This window comes from Tenebrio molitor, chromosome 3 (genome assembly GCF_963966145.1).
Source record: "Tenebrio molitor chromosome 3, icTenMoli1.1, whole genome shotgun sequence".
Taxonomy (NCBI): Eukaryota; Metazoa; Arthropoda; class Insecta; order Coleoptera; family Tenebrionidae; genus Tenebrio; species Tenebrio molitor.
This window is the reverse complement of record NC_091048.1, coordinates 27337043-27353091: the sequence shown is the minus strand read 5'-3', so window position 1 is coordinate 27353091 and position 16049 is coordinate 27337043. Positions and strand designations below refer to the sequence as shown.

Sequence of the window (16049 nt, the reverse complement as noted above, 5' to 3'; positions counted from 1 at the left end):
CTATATTTGACAATCGTCAAATTTCTTTTTTAGAGGTTTGATGATTTTGACAGCAGCAATATTTAAATTAGCGCCGTCAATTGAACCGTGGTAGTCATGGCTTTTTCGATTTTTTTCAATCGCACAATACAATAGTCAAATATGATCGAATACTTTTATCCCCTAACAGGCAATTATTTTTTTTAAGTTTATGTTGGCAGTAAAAGTGACATCGGCATTTTACATGCAGTTGAAGGTTACATTAGTAACATTCCCCATTTTCCATTAGCCTTCTAGGGAATCAATCATATGGTATAACTCCCAGTAAGGTAAGGATTTAACTCCGATCACGAAATATTTTTAGAACAGTTTTCCAAGAAATTGGAGCAGATAAGAACAAAGATAGCAACAAATATGTTTCAAACGTTTGGTGTTTCAAAAATAAAAGAAAAAATCATTGGAATAATAGCCGAGTTCTCGGGTCTATACTCCGATCACTTGAGCAATGTAGTAATCACGTGCACACAGCACGTGCTACCAAAGAGACCCCGCCTCTCGTTGCGTCTCCCCTAAGAAATAGACTTCAAATAAAAAATTCGCATTAAACACATTTTAACGACTTTGTTCGCCATAAAATGATCCTGCAGTGTTGTCTTCTCTTTATTGATTGTAAAACTTTTCCGTAGACGGTTCTCAATTGGAGATGCGTCCATTATAACTGAATCAACCAAACAAATAAACAGTGGCACCACGTTCCACTGACACGAACATGCCGGAGCATTGTATTCATGCTCTCTCTATCTTTTATCGTTGCACCTGTATTTAGTCTTGTCCAAAAACGAGCATCAGGCGAAAATCACCTAACTTTCTCTGTATCTTAAGCAAATTAAAAGAGTAGCTTCGTAGTACTTCTTATTGTCAGAACGATGAAGCAGTGATGACGGATATGAATGAGTGATTCGAGAGACAAAGAAGATCTCTTCAACTGTCTTGGGTGGCTACGTTGGTTTAAATTCTTCCAATCTTGTTTTTTTTTTCGTATACCACAAGAAGAAAAAAAAAGAGCTCAAAAACAAGGAGCGTGCTAAACTATTACAATAAAATTTAAAACGTAAACTATTAATTTCTGATTATACACCTGTTCAATGATAATCACTATAATCATTAAATAATTGTAACAAGAGCTGAGGTTCTCGGAACCTCTCTTGTTCAAACGTGGGTCATTTAGAAGTTCGTCGGCGTTGCCTCTAAATTTTTTACCGGGTTGTAACACTTGTAACACCACATCTGTTACGAACAGCTGTGAAATAGTTTATTATGTGCAGCTTTTTCAATAAATTCATATTAACAGGAATTTCCCCTAGATCTAAAAGTTCTTCACGGAAAGCGATTTTCCTCAGGGCCAAACTGCAGTTCCCAGATGTTTTAAAAACATCGACGACACTTCCAAGATGTGATAAAGATAGTGGAGCATTGACGGAGAAATTATACAAAGTGTCTATAAAAGAAGGTACATCAAGAGTCCTGTGGAATTGAGCGGCTCTATAATTGTATTGTATCGAATTATGTCGGACCATTAAAGCCGTCAACAGTAAAATGTCAGTTGTTTTGCTTAGGGTTTTCTTCAGTTTTTCTAATTACTTTTCATCTTACAACAGCTTTTATTAAAAATCTGTCACTAATGGACGTACATAACCTCTGTTTTTCTATCTGGTACCACAGAACGGCAAAACTCAAATATATTCGAATTCCACTGTACTCTTGATATGCCTACATTCTTTTATAGACACTTTGTATTTCAGTTGAGAAAAATTATATTGAAAACAAAAAACAAAATATTTGAGGTTTTAATCAACAAACCGTGAAGGTCTCCTGAATTTTTAACACTTTTTGCTCAATTATTAATCATTTTAATTTTTATTGCACCCCTTAGTAATGCTGTTATTTATAGATCGGGACATTATTCTGGTGGCTTTGATTATCTCTTTTATTGGTAATTACTTTTTATTAATGTTTGTCAGTAGTTTTTCTTTATTATTAAAGTAAACACAATAAACGCATTTTACTGGAAAACATTTCATGTAGGTATAATTATTTTCAACAGTTTGTCCAATAACTGGCAGAAAATGATTAAACAGGAAAATTTCAACAAGCTCGAGTGCAGAAAATGTTTGTTTTCCGGAGCATCTGCTAATGAAAGTTATAAATAAATTCGAAAACAAATTAACCCATTTGAAACGATTTCTTAAGGGTGCTGTGTACAACAATCAGTCACTGGTTTTATTTTCACCATTTAAAACCCATAAGTCCATCACTAACAATACCATTAAAATTATTTTTGTAAACAAACAGGACCCAATTTTTTCTTCTGTTATACAGGGTGTGTTTCGAGCCTAATAACTCAGTTATTTTCCAGCGGATTTTTGTGAAATTTAAAATGCAGATATTTTAGACGGTGAAGAATAAAATCCCATTGATGCAATCACCCAAGTCTTAAAAACGTAATTGTTACATGCCTTTTTAAAATGTTGAATCAATTAAGATTTACATAAAAAATTGATCGTCAATAAAAAATGCTGTAGGGAAGAACTCGTCCTTGAAAGACGTCTGGTTTGTAAGAAAAAAGCAAAAAACTGTGTTAAACGTGGCTGCAAATGCAAAAACGTAGACGCGTATGAAACAAACGCGCAATTTTGCAAAATTTTGGTCATCCCTTTTCGCAGAAGCGCAGGTGACATATTTGACGTTTATCTTGCTAACCTTACAAACACTTACAAAGTTAAAGACAACATTTGGACGTAATTTATTATACTGGATGCTTTAATTCTTCCATAAAGGACTAAAACACGATCGGGATATTTTAGCAAGGTAATTTAGTTCACGTAAGCTTCCTGTGTCTTCAAATAAATTGACGACTCTCTTAACCTTACATTTTGTAAAGCCTACATTTGGAAAACGAACTGTGTCATTGAAGTTCTTACGACACTCTCCTTAGGCAAATTTTTTTTCCTTTTTCAACAATATTGAAATTTCTGCCGCTGTAGTCTATTTTTTAGAGTATTTTCTATAAATTTTCACAATTTGACGTTTCTAATAAAGCGCGCCCAATTTTGACAGCCTTTAAAGTGCCTACAAAATGTTGCTTGGCAATTAATCATCAATTGTTTCAAAAGGTAACTGCTCAAATACCTTCAAATTTTACATTAAATTTTTAACAACAAAATCTAATCTTTTCGTTGAATCAGACAAGTTATTTACTTAATTGTTTATGTAGAGCCCTATTTTTTAATGTTTAACAATCTAATAATAATCGCGCATAATTTTTGATAAGGAATATGTGTTAAAATTACATTTTTTAATTTGAGGTAATTTTATTATTACTAATTGAACCTTCACGGTCTAAAATATCTGCATTTTAAATTTCATAAAAATCCGTTGGCAAATAACCGAGATATTAGGCTCGAAAATCTTAGCTGAGACACCCTGTATAATAGTATATTATGACACGAGTTTTATAAGAGACATTTTGTAGCACGCACGGATTTAGGGCAGGAGGAGTACAAAATGCCTTATAAACCAGATATCATACTATTTCTTCTATTTTGCCCCTTTTTAAATAAAAAATCGCAATTTTAAAATTTGGGGAATTTTATGGTGGTTGGTAACACAAATGCTACAGTGGAACATTTGAAAATTCAATTTGAACTTATTGTTATAACGTTTGTTTAGCGTGATTTGACGTTTGGTGACGTTGAAAGTTACCAACCTTGAAAATGTAAATTGCACTGCTCTATTACGGCACTCAAATCAGCTGTAATAGCTTTGTCATGAACGCAAATTAGAAAAAACGATTTATTTTTACTTATGCATCGGTCCCGAAGAGCTCAGACCTCTAGACTTTGTTTAGCTTAATTTTTTCTTTAGCTTTTGTAAGCTACCATCCCTCACTTAAACCACCTAAAATATACAGGGTGTATCAGAATTCGACCGACAAACCTTCAGGGCTGCTTCTATGATCAAAAATAAGCATAAAACTCTTAATACATATGGGGTCAAAAACGCTTAGTTTGCAAGATAACCAACAAAAACCTAAAAACGGTTACGATCTGAATTCCTTGGATTTTATAGGGATATTTGTGCATTGAACACGGGAACAAAATTTTGACAATTTTTGTAAATTGTACATTGCTCCTTTTTATTTTGTACGTTTCATCCATAAATTTCACCGATTGCTTTTGTTGCTGATAAAACTTTTTATTCGATTATCTCGCAAACTAAGGGTTTTTGACCCTATATGTATTAAGAATTTTATGCTTATTTTTTATCATAGAATCTGCCCTGAAAGTTTCTCAGTCGTATTCTGATACACCCTGTAGATACATGGAAGACAAACAAGGGAAAACAAGTGTGGTTTGTCAAAAAAAAAAGGAAGAAAATACGCGATAGAGGTGGAGATACGCAGGAGAATGATTAGGAAAAGAGGAACAAAAGAAAAATAAACCGAAAGCGAGCGAATTTTTACCGTACCTGGTCATTTGAGAGCCGAGAGACAACAAATAATTTGTTGGCAGCCACTGCTAAGAATAGATTCAAATAATTTATATCCTAATTAAAGGCCAACTGATAAATCATTCGCGATTGTTAACACTAACCATAAAGAGCAAGCAACCATTAATTCATTTTTTTTTCAAACGGATCGCAGAGCGAATATTTCAATTCTTGGTACCACTTTCACCTGATATTTATTACGCGGAAAACGGAATTAATCCCAGATAAGCTATCATGTCCATTAGTCAAGGGACAACGTGTAGAAAAACCCCAATCATGGTGCTTGTCCCCCAAACAAACAATCCAATCACTTAATCATCACGTTTACAAAATCTCCTATCTTATCCACGTCGATAAGATAACAAATCACAACGCAACATTGACAATTGAAGTGCGAACGAGTCCCTGCCTGGGAAACCAAGAAAATGTGCGAATCGAGCGACACTTTCGAGCTGGGGGTGTTCAAGGACGCCATCTTGGACGAGGACGTTTCGGTAATGGTACCATCAGCGCCGGTCTGTTCTAACGTGTGTTTAGGTGCAAGTCGACGCCATCAAGAGGTTGCCGATTTTGGCGTCCGCCATCGACGTGGAGAAGACCCGCGACGAGTTGATCCCGTGCTTGGCGAACAGCGTCGACGCCATGCCGGAAGAGTCCTGTTTCAATCTGGCCGAGCAACTGGAGCGACTGGTTCCGCTGGTCGGAGGGAGCGACCACGTTGGCGTGTTGTTGGATATTTTGGTGAAGCTGGCCTGCGAGGACGAGGTCTTGGTGAGGGAGAGGGCCATCGAGTCGATGAGGAACATCTGCGACAGTTTGGAGCAAGAGCAGTGCGAGAAGTCCTTCTACCCCCTCATCGAGAACATGATCAGCAGCGACTGGTTCACCACCAAGTGCTCCGCGGGGTGTCTCATCTCTGTAGGTCCCTCCCTCTTCTAACTCCGTAACCTGTCGAGTTCCTTCCAGATTTGCTACGCCAAGATCTCTCCAGACAAGCAAACCGAGCTGAGGAACCACTTCAGGAACTTGATCCAAGACGACTCGCCCATGGTGCGGCGCTCCACTGGGAACAGCCTAGTGGACTTCATTGACATCATCGACGAGGACCACCTCAAGTCTGAGTTTGTCCCCATCTTCGACAACCTAGCCCACGACGACCAGGTAAGAGAGTCCCACCAAATGGTACTACTACTAGTACTACTAGTGATTCTAGGACTCCGTGAGGACTTTAGCAGTAGACGTGGGCATCGCCATAGCTCGCAAATTCAAAGACTTCGAAATCTACGAGTTCCTCATGAAGACCTTCAAACAACTAGGCGAAGACGAGTCCTGGAGGGTCCGCCAAAGAGTAGCTTGGAGGATTCCCGAAATCCCGATTTCGGACAAGACCCGCGACGAAATCGTCAACATCTTCAGAAGATGCGTCAGAGATGACGAAGCCGAAGTCAGAGTCTTCGCTGGCAAGAACTTGTACAACTTCACACACAACTTCTTGGAGAGCTACAAGCAGCAACAGGACAACTACGAAGACATCTTCGAGAAGAATTTCGAAGAAGTCATCGCACCCGAGATCTATCTGCTCATGAGAGATCCCAACGATGACGTCCGAGTAGCTTTGTCCACCAACATTCTCTCTTTGAGTGCGGTGTTACGCAAGGAGTGCTTCAACGCCAACATCTTTCCTTTGGTCATCGACGCTCTGGAGAACGAAGAGTACATGCCCTTCAAAGAAAACATGTTGAAGAATCTAAACTGGTTGCCGATGGACCTGGACATCACCAAGTCGGTCAAGTCCATCAGCAACGTCATCCACAACATGATCCTAAACTCGCAGCTGCACTGGAGGACCCGAAGAAATCTTCTTCTGGCTTTTATGCACATCACCAAAAACACCACCAGTGAATATTTCGACGAGAACTTGAAGTTCTTCTACCAGTTCTTGTTGACCGATCCGATCTACGCCATCAGAAGGACCGCGCCTTTGATCCTACCACTCCTGGTGAAGCAGTTTGGGATGACCTGGGCCAAGACCTCTCTGATTCCTATTTTTGTCCCGTTTTCGACCGACCACAGGTACCTCTTCAGGTACACGACCCTCTTCGCGATAGAAGAACTGATTTCGCCCACTTTAGATAACGAGAGCGACGGCGACAAAAACGGAAAATATCTGGCAGATTTCAAAAACTTGATAGGAGAGTCGAAGGTTTTGGAAACTTTGGTCAAAATAGTGAAGCTTAGTAACAGACTTGATGAAGAATTGAAGAGCGACGAAACGCTTGAGGAACTGGATGATTATCTTAGTTACAATGACTTGAAGTTTTACGCCGAAGACACGTTAGAAAACCTGAAGAAAGAACAGAAATTGGTGATTTTTTCCACTGGGCTTGACGAGATCAACGACTGCTACTTGGAAGGTGTTTTGTTGATGTTGGTTAAAGAGTTTGTCAAAGTGGTGAAAGATTTGGGCGAAGATCCTATCAAGAATGTCGAAGAGAGGGCGAGAAGGACGCTGCGAAGCATCAAGAGTTTCAACAGAGAGATCAAGAAAGAGGTGGAACAGGAATGGGTGCAAGACGCTTTGAAGGGGGTGATTGAGGAAGATTTGAAGAGGATAGAGGACGAAATAGAGGAGAAGCTGAAGAAAGAAGAACGACTGGATGAGTTGGAAAGGTTAAAAGAGAAAGTAGAGGAGAAGCTGAAGAAAGAGCAAGAACGGCTTGAAGGGTTGAAAAGGTTGGAGGACAAAGTAGGGGAAAGGTTGAAGAAAGAGGAAGGAGTTGAAGAAATTGAAAATATCGACTTTGACATGGCAGAAAGCGAAGAAGAAAGCGAGTCCGAGGAGGCAGTAGAAGCGGAAAACATCGAAGACTAAACAGAAATAAAACACTTGCATTTTTAAAATCGTTTTATTGGTATTTTATTTTGATTTGACATTGTCAGTCGTCCACAATCTTTGACTTAAGACTTTGTACTTGAGTTTGACATTTTTTTTGAACTTATCAGGCAGAATCATGATCATGGTCGTAATGTTTCCAATAGATAAGGTAAAAAACAAGATAGATAAGGTCCGGACGTGCCATGTGGCGCCGCTCGTATTACTCAAACTGTACAAAGAACACGCGATGTAGAACTGGAAGAAGTAGACGACGAACAAGAACGGGAAGAGAAAACTGAGCCCGCGCCACATCCAGAAGTGGAACCCTTCTATGGTAATGTCCATGTTGTCCCTCTCCCCCAACGCCTTCAACCTATACAGCACCCCCCGCTGGTACACGAACTGCAGGTACTGCACCACGCTGAGGTACGCATTGAAGACCATGAAAGTGGTCCTGAACTGGTTCCAAGTCTCGCCCTCGGGCCAAATCAAGAGAACCGCGGCCGCGATTGCGGAGATGTAGTGGTGCACCATCCACCAACCCTTGATCCTGGACCCGTTCACCCTCAAGATGCTCTCCCGGATGGTCAGCGTGGAGTAGTACCAGACCAGGACGAACAAATACAACCGCTCCACTCTCCGACTGATAAACAACAAGTTCACCACCGAAAGCACAAACGCCACCGCGCTCAGCACCAACTTAAACTTCTCGTACTCCTCCTTGTACTTCAACTTCTCCTCCTTGTTCAAAATCGACACGTTCACGTTCCCCAAGATGACCTTCAGATACGTCCCGCTCTCTTTGGGCAGCGTCTGTTGGATCTCGTGCAGTTGCGCCTTCCGCTTCATCATCTCCTCTTTGATCTCATCGTACCTGTTGTCTTGGGCCCGCTTGATCGCCCCCCCGATGATGGCCATCCGGTACTTCTGGTGGTGGATCTGCTTCTCGCATTCTTTCTGCCACTTGGTCACCTCCTCGAGCTTCTCCTGGTAGGTCTTGCTCGCCGCCTCCAGCCTCCTGAAGTCCTCGTTCAGCTCGTGCCAGTCGTCGACCACCGAATCCGCCATCGTTTCACTTGCACTAACTCCGACCTATCGCTTTATTAAAGACGGACGTCACTGATTAGGGAAGCGCGGGGGGATTGTGTACTTTGTATTATCGTTACTCGCTGTTTACCTACGATAATGACCAGGTACGGTTTCGGAAGCCGAAACTGTTTACCCAAACGCGATTGGGTTTTGTTTCTTTTGCGGCGATCAATCAAAGATGCTAATTTCGATTGGTCGTTACGCGAAAATAATTAGGCGCGGAATTATAGGGACACGAGTTGGGCGCCAAAATATTCCATGGGTGCGGAGTTTGGACCAGACACTCGGACAAACACCTAATTGTCATTAAATAACGAGCGGACTTTGAATGTGACGTCACGATCCGAGAGGGGATCTAAAGTTTCCGAACAATGGATCGCAGATAAACAAGTAATCAGTACCGCTGTGGTACTTCAAAGGTCGCAGCTTTGTTTCGATCATCGCGGGTGAATATTTACGCAAATGAAGTTTTACAATCACGCACCGCACGGAATTAGATCGAAAGGCGTTGCCAAATTTCTGAAATATTGGGTTAACAACCTCCTCCACATCAAAACCCGAATCGAACATGACGTGATGTGCAATTATGAGTCCCCCTGGCGGTCGATTTGCATCTCAAAACCGAATCGCTTTCGCCTTCAAGGTGGACAAGCCAATTTATTTGCTAATAGTTTTGTAGATTTTTCAAATCGCGATTGCGTAACTTGCAAAAATAAAACCCATCTCTTGGCACACCGCGCTTACCTTGCAACTGGTAGATGGTGGCTTGGTACTCGGCCAGTCGCTCGTCAATGTAGTCCTGGGACTGATTAGCGATGATTTCCGCGGTGGATGGTCCGCTCTCTTCGTCGTCAGGTTCGTAGTTCTGGGGGAGAGGAGGCGGCTCCAAGGGCACGCCGACGTACTCGAACTCGCGGGACGGCGGCCCGAAATCCGGGGAGTAAGGATGGGGGCGGAAGTGCTCCGGGGTGGGAGAGTACGGGTGGATCCCGCGGAAGTACTCCGACGGCACGCCACGCGGCGCCGGAGACGGCTGGAAAAAAACAACAGAGCAATGACAGCTTGTCAAGTCTACACGTTCGTAATTCTTCTAGGTTTGGTAAATTCGCAGCGGCCGGAGAGCTGTGGCAGCTCCAAGACCACGACCACGGTGCCCCCCGAAGACAACGACAAGAAGTTCAACGTGGTGGTCTTCCTGGCGAAGACCACGACCGGCGAGGCGTACACCCAGGACTCGGGGATCAAGTACTTGAACTTCGTGGAGAAGACTCGGGTCAAAGTAAGGGTGTTGTGTTTGGAAGATGCGATTGAGAGTTGATTGCAGCACTGCGCGGGGAGTGGTACCGATGACGACAGTCTGGCGACGTTCACGGGACAAGGGAGTGACTGCAAGCAGCTGCTCAAGACTGGGATCTACTCGTTGATCAGCTACTGCAGAAACGTCCTCGGGATGACCACCGCGATCGCCTCCCAAGAGAACGACACCTTCAGCAACGCCTTGAGATTCAAGAAAGCCTCGGAAGATCGCGAGGTGCGGTACTACCACCCCAAGACCTTGAAGGGTCGACTGGGGTTGCGAGAGAAGCCGCGACTCATCACCAACCCCGAACACACCGAAGTCTTCAAAATCAGGTCGAAGCGAGAGTGTCACTTTGACGACGGTCAAAATCCCTCTTCGGAGGAACCCCCCAAGTGGGACGTGTTTGGGATCAGCGCGAGCATCAAGCTCACCTTCTTTGGGAAGTTGTTCGAGGACGCCAAGACCCAGGAGAAGACGGTGCCCAGTCCTGAGACCAGTCAAAAGCAAGACTTGGACCAGTTGGGACACGTCTCCGAGAACTGTCTTTTCGACCTGGTGAAAGAGACGTTGTCCAACGTGCAAGAGGGTTGCAACAACGGCTTCTTGATGATCGTGTTGGGGGGTTGCTTGAAGGAGATCTGCGACATCTACTCGACCTTGATGCAGAGTGTCAAGCACGTGGTGGAGAACACCGACGAGAGAAACACTCTGATCGTGGTGACGGGGTCGTGTCCGCCGATCGACCAGGCGACCCCCGAGGAGCAACAATGCCTGATTCCTGTCTACATGAGGGGACCCCCCAAGACCAGCAGCATCGCTGTTTCGCGCCAGCTCTACGACGTCCCCTACGCCATCAAGAATTTATTGGCAGAAATGAACGGAGGTGAGTCGTGCAACGCAGGAAACGACACCAATCAATTTTTTTCTTTCGTGTTTACACAGATTTAATGAGTCGTAAAATTTTATAGCGCTGCGGGATATTCCACGAAAACGTGCTCTCGCTTCCAAAATTTCATATTAAAAAGTTGCACTGTAAAAGCGCTCTGTTCGTAATAACTAGACATAAAAGTGAAGGACGATGGGATCACCTTTCGTTGTATTGCTGGGTCGAGCCCACCTGCGAGACTCTAGAGACCTTGACCAGTTGGTTTTTTAGGGAATTACTTTGCGACTCTGAAGTCGAAGAGGAACAAGAGAGCCGACGAAGAAGTCGAGGAGAAGCGCAGCTCCGGTGGAGGGAGGAGTTCCGGGAGTTGGGTGTTGGTTGGGTTGTACTTGTGGAGAGTTGCTTGGGAATAAATGTTTTTCGGGAGTTGGGTACTTACTGGGTGCATGGGCATCCTGAAGGGCCTGGGCCCCGGCGGGGGCGAGAACCCCGGCGGTATCGGGGACATCTGCGCGGGCCACCTGGGCCTAGGGCACGCCATGTAGGGCAGCCTGTTGCCGAACATGTTCATGCCGGGGCTGCCCAGCCTCGGCGGCGGCGACTGTGTGTAGGGTGACGGGGGGCGAAAGGGCGACCTGCCGCCCCCGCCGCGGCCCCCGTGGCCAGACATGGGGCGCCTTCACTCGCGAGCGGGGCACATCTGCATGGAAAAATCGCGTTGTCAGGTGCGACCGCGGATGGGCGAACTCGCCCCTGAGCAGTGTTGTGGAATTAAGGTCAGAGACGTCCTATTTTTAGGCAACGGCGAGTTTATTCATGCCCGAGGTACGTGCCGTGCAGTACAGAGGTGCGATCGCGAAGAACACCAGAATAGCACAGTCACGGGGGCCGACTTCGACGGGCCAGCCTTCTGGACAAGTCGCAAATATTTGGATTCGGCGTGAGTCAAACGTTTGTTTTTTCTTCTGGAATATTGGAAGCGAGCGGAAATAAAATCGGCTATAAATACAGACAGTGGGTCACAGCCAGTGATTTTCGCCGGACCGGAGAACAAGAGAAGAATCTCGTTGAGGCGCTTTTCTCGAGTTTACGACAAGTCGATTTAGCGCGCCGCTACTATTAAATTTAAATTTATCTACCCTGGAAACGCGCGGAGGCGGCGCGATGCGGAAATTTTCTAAAAATTCTTTTTGTAATTTGCCTCCATTTTGATTCTCTCATAGACATATTAACGAACGTGACGTCATCATCTGAGATGTCCTTATTTCACGGAACATTTTACGAAAATTTTTAGGTTAGCAAAGCTTGATCCGTCATGCGTGACACTTTAAATTACAAAATGTGCAAAGAATTATTTATCAGGATTTATCAGGCAACAAATTCGCGACCGTATTTTTGGCGTACTTCAGCGGGCGTACATGAAAAATTATCTTCCATATTCGTGTTTTGTGACAGAATTTGGATAAAACAAAAGGCGACTTTGAAGACTTGATCAAATTTTCACTTTTAAAATTAAGACATTAGGTACCAACCGCCACAAAAATCCCTAAATCGAGGAAAGTGAACTTTTTTGTTTAAAAACGGCTTAAAAAGCGCAAATTACAAAAAACAGTATAAAAAACTCGTTCCAGAAGACCGTGAAGCACTCATTCTTTAAAATAACTCGTGGCTACGCTACTCGGTTTTTAATCTTGAATTCGTGCTCCAAGACTGGTCTTATGAAACTTGTCTTTTAATATACTATTTTACGCCTCCGATTCACTTCTTCTCGCCCAAAACTCCAGAAAAATCCCACCGGACCGTTATTTTGGAATCATTTCAAATGCTCGATCGAACTTATCAACATCACTATCAAAATAACGCTCTGACTGCCAACTCGACAACAAACTCAAAATAAGACCGATCCAAAAACGATTTTTCTTCTGCACGGAGCGATAGAGTAATCGTCTCGAAATAGAAATCACCAAGAGAAGGATAATCTCGGGTTTCTTGCGGCTCCAGCCGTAAATTCGCCGAAGACGTTTAGTTGTTTTTAACGAGTGCTCACTTGCAAAAATAAAAATAAATCTGGTTCTTTTAATTGTCCGCCGGCGTGCCTCGTCTAAATAATCTATTTTCGATTGGCACAATCACGTTCGCGAAGACTCAAAATCTTGCCGAAACACAAAATTTGCAAATATCGAATTAACAGACACTCGCCCACTCCATCGGCGGATTATTTTCGAAATTGTCTCTGTATTTTTAGCGCGCGCGGCTATTTCTGCACCGTCGCAATCCGTATTTTTGCGGTATTATGTCAGGGGGTTATAAATACGTGTGGACGAGAGCGCCCTCGCTGCCCTTTCCTCGGTCGCACCTCGAAATTACCGTATCAAATCGCAGTTGTACACTGAAGTCGTCGGCGCGCGTGTGTCCCCTTCAGGGCGACACCAAAAACTGCAAGATCTAGACATCGACTAGCCGAAGCTGTACGTGTTCGTTACCCCCTTCTCGAGAGCGACTTTTAATTTTAGATTTGGCACCGCGACGCTTCTGACGCGGCTCACACGCGCCCGTACATTTCGAGAAGTTCGGTTCGCCGTGATTATTGATGACTTCGGCCGATTGAGATGTCTGGGGCGGGGCGGCGATTTTAAGCAGTTTAAGGCCGATGATGAGGCCGAATCGCGAGGCGTCGCGGCGCCGCCAAAGCATCACCGACGGAAATATATGCCATCAATCCGTTACCGGATGATTCATAAACCTAAATAGCCATCGGCGCTCTTTGTGCCTCCGACTTGCGCGAACGCTTCAACAAATTACAAACAAAAAACTCTCTTCCTGCACTTGCCGTGCGGGCACGCATACCATCTTGTTGAAAAATTTACCACCACCCCACACAAGCCCCGTATCGTAATTTTTTTTCCAACACTTCTTTCTCAAATCTCTTCTCTTTTGACCTGGTCAATTTTTGGGGACTGTCCCGGCGCACCCACCATTTCGCCGTTGACAAAATCTCACTCAAGACTTCTCTCATTTTCGTTTTATTCATTATCGTAAACATACATAAGTGCTTAAAATAGATAAAGAAAACATGTTTTGAGGGTCAGAACAGTGAAAACCTGGAAATCACTGAAAACAGATAGTTAGAGAGAATTATTAATTTCTAGAATAGAGAAACTTACTCCTATCGTCTTCAGTTTTCGAGAATTGTGTAAGAAAATTATTCTTAAATAAAGTAGTGATGCTTGTAGACATGTATGTACGCGTTCACTTAAAGACAATTGACAGTTGCTATTTTTAATGTTTTTGGTAATAAAAACTGACCAAGAGAGTAACAGACAAGATAACAACTACCAAAATCTATTCAATGTTTTCCATTTATTATCAAATTAATGGTGCAATCGAGCGAGACACGTCTTTTGTCTGTACCGGCGACCGTAGATGCCGGACTTGCACCATTAAGCTTGACGGATTAATTTCTTTAGCAGTCCTAGCTTGAATTGTTCACAATACAAAGCCAATTTATTAACCTAAATGTCTATGAAAGAAAATTCCGAGAAACTAGTTAACACTTGACTAATATTTTTTCGCGGGGGACCTCGACCGCGACCTCGATTTCGCTCTCGAGTTATTTGTCTTATTGTTAGTCTCTCCGGAGTCGCCCCAGTCTGACAGATCGTATTTCGAGAGATCCCCGTCCTCGTCGTCGTCCTCGTCCTCCTCCTCTTCTTCCTCCTCGTCCGGCGCCACCACCACCGGCTTGGGCGGTGTTTTGATCGTGTCGTTCTTTTCAGATTCTTCGCTTTTCTTCTTTTTTCTTCTGCCGAACTCGTCGTACTCGTCGTCGGATTCTTCGTGCTCTTTGTACTCCACAACCCCCCTGTCGTTGTAGCCGCCGCCGAAGCCGGTCCGTTCCTCCACCTCCCCGAACTTGGGGGCGTTGCAGACGTTGCACTGCTGGCGGCGCGCCCAGTTCACGTTGCCGCATTTGTTGCATTGCCAGTCGTCGGCGCTGAACAGCCCCCGGCTCTTCTCAGCCGCCGCTTTGCCTATCTCGTGGCCCAGCTTGCGCTTTTTCACGGCCGACGCGGGGCCCCTGCTTTTGTAGCACCGGTTGCAGTTGTTCCTACGGGCGAAGTTGATGTTGCCACAGTCCGGACACGTCCAGTCGCCTTCGTTCGACGTCGACGAGATTTTTATCGACTGGGACGGCGGCGGGGTCAGCTCCGCTTCTTCCATGGACGCGGCGGGCGGAAATCGTGCCGATCTAGGCTAGACAAGACGTGAATCGTGCGGGGAATCGCCGAGGTTTTCGTAGTGTTTGGGAGTTGCACTACTAAACAGAACGGGGGAGGGAAAGTTAACATTTGCCGTTACTTGGACTGCTTTTACCTTTACTAAACTTAATTCCGGTTCTTCGGCCAGGAGAATCGCGGAATTAGGACGAATTTGTTGATAAAAATGAAACGTCAAACTCCAGCTGCGCCGAAATGTCTCTAGATCGCGCGGGGAAGATTGCGACCGCCAGGTTGGCATCGCGCCTGTCACAACGCAGGACGCGATCGCAAAAAATCAATTCGCACCGATTCCAATAAAAACCAATCATTTTCGCACCTGGTGCCGACATAACCGACACAACAATCACTTAGACACGTTTTCACCCAACAATTAATTCCTAATCACGTCTAATCGGAATTAACGCGTCGAAGATTGCGTCCTGTAAATGTCAAACCTGTCAATTGTCATTTTGTTACCAAACTAAACGTTGGTCGGTGTTTACTAGCGTCCAATAATTTATTATTTTAAATTAGAAAATAAAATACAAAATGTCCAAGGCTCACCCTCCGGAATTAAAAAAGTGAGTATCTTAGGTGTGTTTTGGTCGGGGTTGTGACGGTATTGTTGCAGATTTATGGACAAAAAATTGTGTTTGAAGTTGAACGGGGGCCGCCAAGTCGTGGGCATTTTGCGAGGCTTCGACCCTTTCATGAACCTAGTCGTGGACGAAAGCATCGAAGAGTGTCGAGACGGCAAAAAGAACAACATAGGCATGGTGGTAGGTGTGTCGGAATTTTTCGAAAAATGTTTTTGAGGTTATGTAATTTTTAGGTTATCCGAGGTAACAGCATCGTGATGCTGGAAGCCCTGGACCGAATTTAGCTTGTAATCTAGTGTAATTAACGATCATTTGTACCAATAAAAGTTTTCTGTAAAATTTGTCGATGGTTTTATTGTCGCATTTGCGTGAAAAATCGCGATCGTCTCGGGGGCACAACAAGGAAGACATTATTGCGGGAGCTTTTGTACCTCCATTCACAAAGAAATTCAATTCTCTATTGTTTTCCCTGAACCGGTTTGTCCGTAACACTGTGTGAAAAGCGTATAAAATG

The 16049-nt window shown here is 44.0% G+C and overlaps 5 protein-coding genes across 12 annotated transcripts; 3 read left to right on the top strand and 2 right to left on the bottom strand.

Annotated features, from left to right (window-relative positions):
* Window positions 1-4864: 4864 nt before the first annotated feature.
* On the top strand, window positions 4865-7428 carry LOC138125324 (serine/threonine-protein phosphatase 2A 65 kDa regulatory subunit A alpha isoform-like). Its single transcript, XM_069040586.1, has 4 exons — window positions 4865-5021; window positions 5065-5445; window positions 5494-5688; window positions 5741-7428. Exons 1-4 carry the CDS (start codon window positions 4953-4955, stop codon window positions 7397-7399), a joined length of 2304 nt encoding a protein of 767 aa, XP_068896687.1. The 5' UTR covers window positions 4865-4952; the 3' UTR covers window positions 7400-7428.
* Window positions 7420-8771, bottom strand: LOC138125340 (transmembrane protein 120 homolog). Its single transcript, XM_069040607.1, has one exon. The coding sequence runs from the start codon at window positions 8468-8470 to the stop codon at window positions 7445-7447; it is 1026 nt and encodes a 341-aa protein (XP_068896708.1). The 5' UTR covers window positions 8471-8771; the 3' UTR covers window positions 7420-7444.
* Window positions 8772-8958: 187 nt separating this feature from the next.
* On the top strand, window positions 8959-11103 carry LOC138125333 (uncharacterized). Of its 5 annotated transcripts, none has more exons than XR_011157411.1 (4): window positions 8959-9770; window positions 9816-10674; window positions 10760-10897; window positions 10948-11103. XR_011157411.1 is itself a non-coding variant. In XM_069040599.1 (4 exons), exons 1-4 carry the CDS (start codon window positions 9307-9309, stop codon window positions 11088-11090), a joined length of 1227 nt encoding a protein of 408 aa, XP_068896700.1. In that variant the 5' UTR covers window positions 8959-9306; the 3' UTR covers window positions 11091-11103. The 5 variants fall into 5 exon arrangements, 4 of the variants coding, with proteins under 4 accessions (XP_068896700.1, XP_068896698.1, XP_068896699.1 ...); XM_069040599.1 differs by lacking the exon at window positions 10760-10897 and having other exon boundaries at window positions 8959-9346; window positions 9586-9770; XM_069040597.1 differs by lacking the exon at window positions 10760-10897.
* A 2570-nt stretch (window positions 11104-13673) lies between these two features.
* LOC138125346 (zinc finger Ran-binding domain-containing protein 2) lies at window positions 13674-15199 on the bottom strand. Of its 4 annotated transcripts, XR_011157412.1 has the most exons (3): window positions 15052-15199; window positions 13842-14995; window positions 13674-13788 (listed from the first exon to the last, which is right to left on the bottom strand). XR_011157412.1 is itself a non-coding variant. In XM_069040617.1 (2 exons), exon 2 carries the CDS (start codon window positions 14896-14898, stop codon window positions 14236-14238), a length of 663 nt encoding a protein of 220 aa, XP_068896718.1. In that variant the 5' UTR covers window positions 14899-14995; window positions 15052-15199; the 3' UTR covers window positions 13674-14235. The 4 variants fall into 4 exon arrangements, 3 of the variants coding, with proteins under 3 accessions (XP_068896718.1, XP_068896719.1, XP_068896720.1); XM_069040617.1 differs by having other exon boundaries at window positions 13674-14995; XM_069040618.1 differs by having other exon boundaries at window positions 13674-14992; window positions 15052-15193.
* Window positions 15200-15284: 85 nt separating this feature from the next.
* Window positions 15285-15877, top strand: SNRPG (small nuclear ribonucleoprotein G). The gene is made up of 3 exons (XM_069040630.1): window positions 15285-15517; window positions 15568-15715; window positions 15769-15877. Exons 1-3 carry the CDS (start codon window positions 15486-15488, stop codon window positions 15817-15819), a joined length of 231 nt encoding a protein of 76 aa, XP_068896731.1. The 5' UTR covers window positions 15285-15485; the 3' UTR covers window positions 15820-15877.
* The last annotated feature ends 172 nt before the right edge of the window (window positions 15878-16049 follow it).

What these genes read in the sequence shown, in the direction of transcription:
- LOC138125346 (XM_069040617.1), bottom strand. Translation starts at nt 14,898, where the DNA reads ATGGAAGAAGCGGAGCTGACCCCGCCGCCGTCCCAGTCGATAAAAATC.
- LOC138125340 (XM_069040607.1), bottom strand. Translation starts at nt 8,470, where the DNA reads ATGGCGGATTCGGTGGTCGACGACTGGCACGAGCTGAACGAGGACTTC.
- LOC138125333 (XM_069040597.1), top strand. Translation starts at nt 9,438, where the DNA reads ATGGGGGCGGAAGTGCTCCGGGGTGGGAGAGTACGGGTGGATCCCGCG. An exon ending in TGGAGAAGACTCGGGTCAAA is followed by an intron (nt 9,771 to 9,815) that starts GTAAGGGTGTTG and finishes AGTTGATTGCAG; the next exon opens with CACTGCGCGGGGAGTGGTAC. An exon ending in ATTGGCAGAAATGAACGGAG is followed by an intron (nt 10,675 to 10,947) that starts GTGAGTCGTGCA and finishes TTGGTTTTTTAG; the next exon opens with GGAATTACTTTGCGACTCTG.
- LOC138125324 (XM_069040586.1), top strand. Translation starts at nt 4,953, where the DNA reads ATGTGCGAATCGAGCGACACTTTCGAGCTGGGGGTGTTCAAGGACGCC. An exon ending in TCTTGGACGAGGACGTTTCG is followed by an intron (nt 5,022 to 5,064) that starts GTAATGGTACCA and finishes ACGTGTGTTTAG; the next exon opens with GTGCAAGTCGACGCCATCAA. An exon ending in CCGCGGGGTGTCTCATCTCT is followed by an intron (nt 5,446 to 5,493) that starts GTAGGTCCCTCC and finishes AGTTCCTTCCAG; the next exon opens with ATTTGCTACGCCAAGATCTC.
- SNRPG (XM_069040630.1), top strand. Translation starts at nt 15,486, where the DNA reads ATGTCCAAGGCTCACCCTCCGGAATTAAAAAA. An exon ending in CACCCTCCGGAATTAAAAAA is followed by an intron (nt 15,518 to 15,567) that starts GTGAGTATCTTA and finishes GTATTGTTGCAG; the next exon opens with ATTTATGGACAAAAAATTGT. An exon ending in AGAACAACATAGGCATGGTG is followed by an intron (nt 15,716 to 15,768) that starts GTAGGTGTGTCG and finishes TGTAATTTTTAG; the next exon opens with GTTATCCGAGGTAACAGCAT.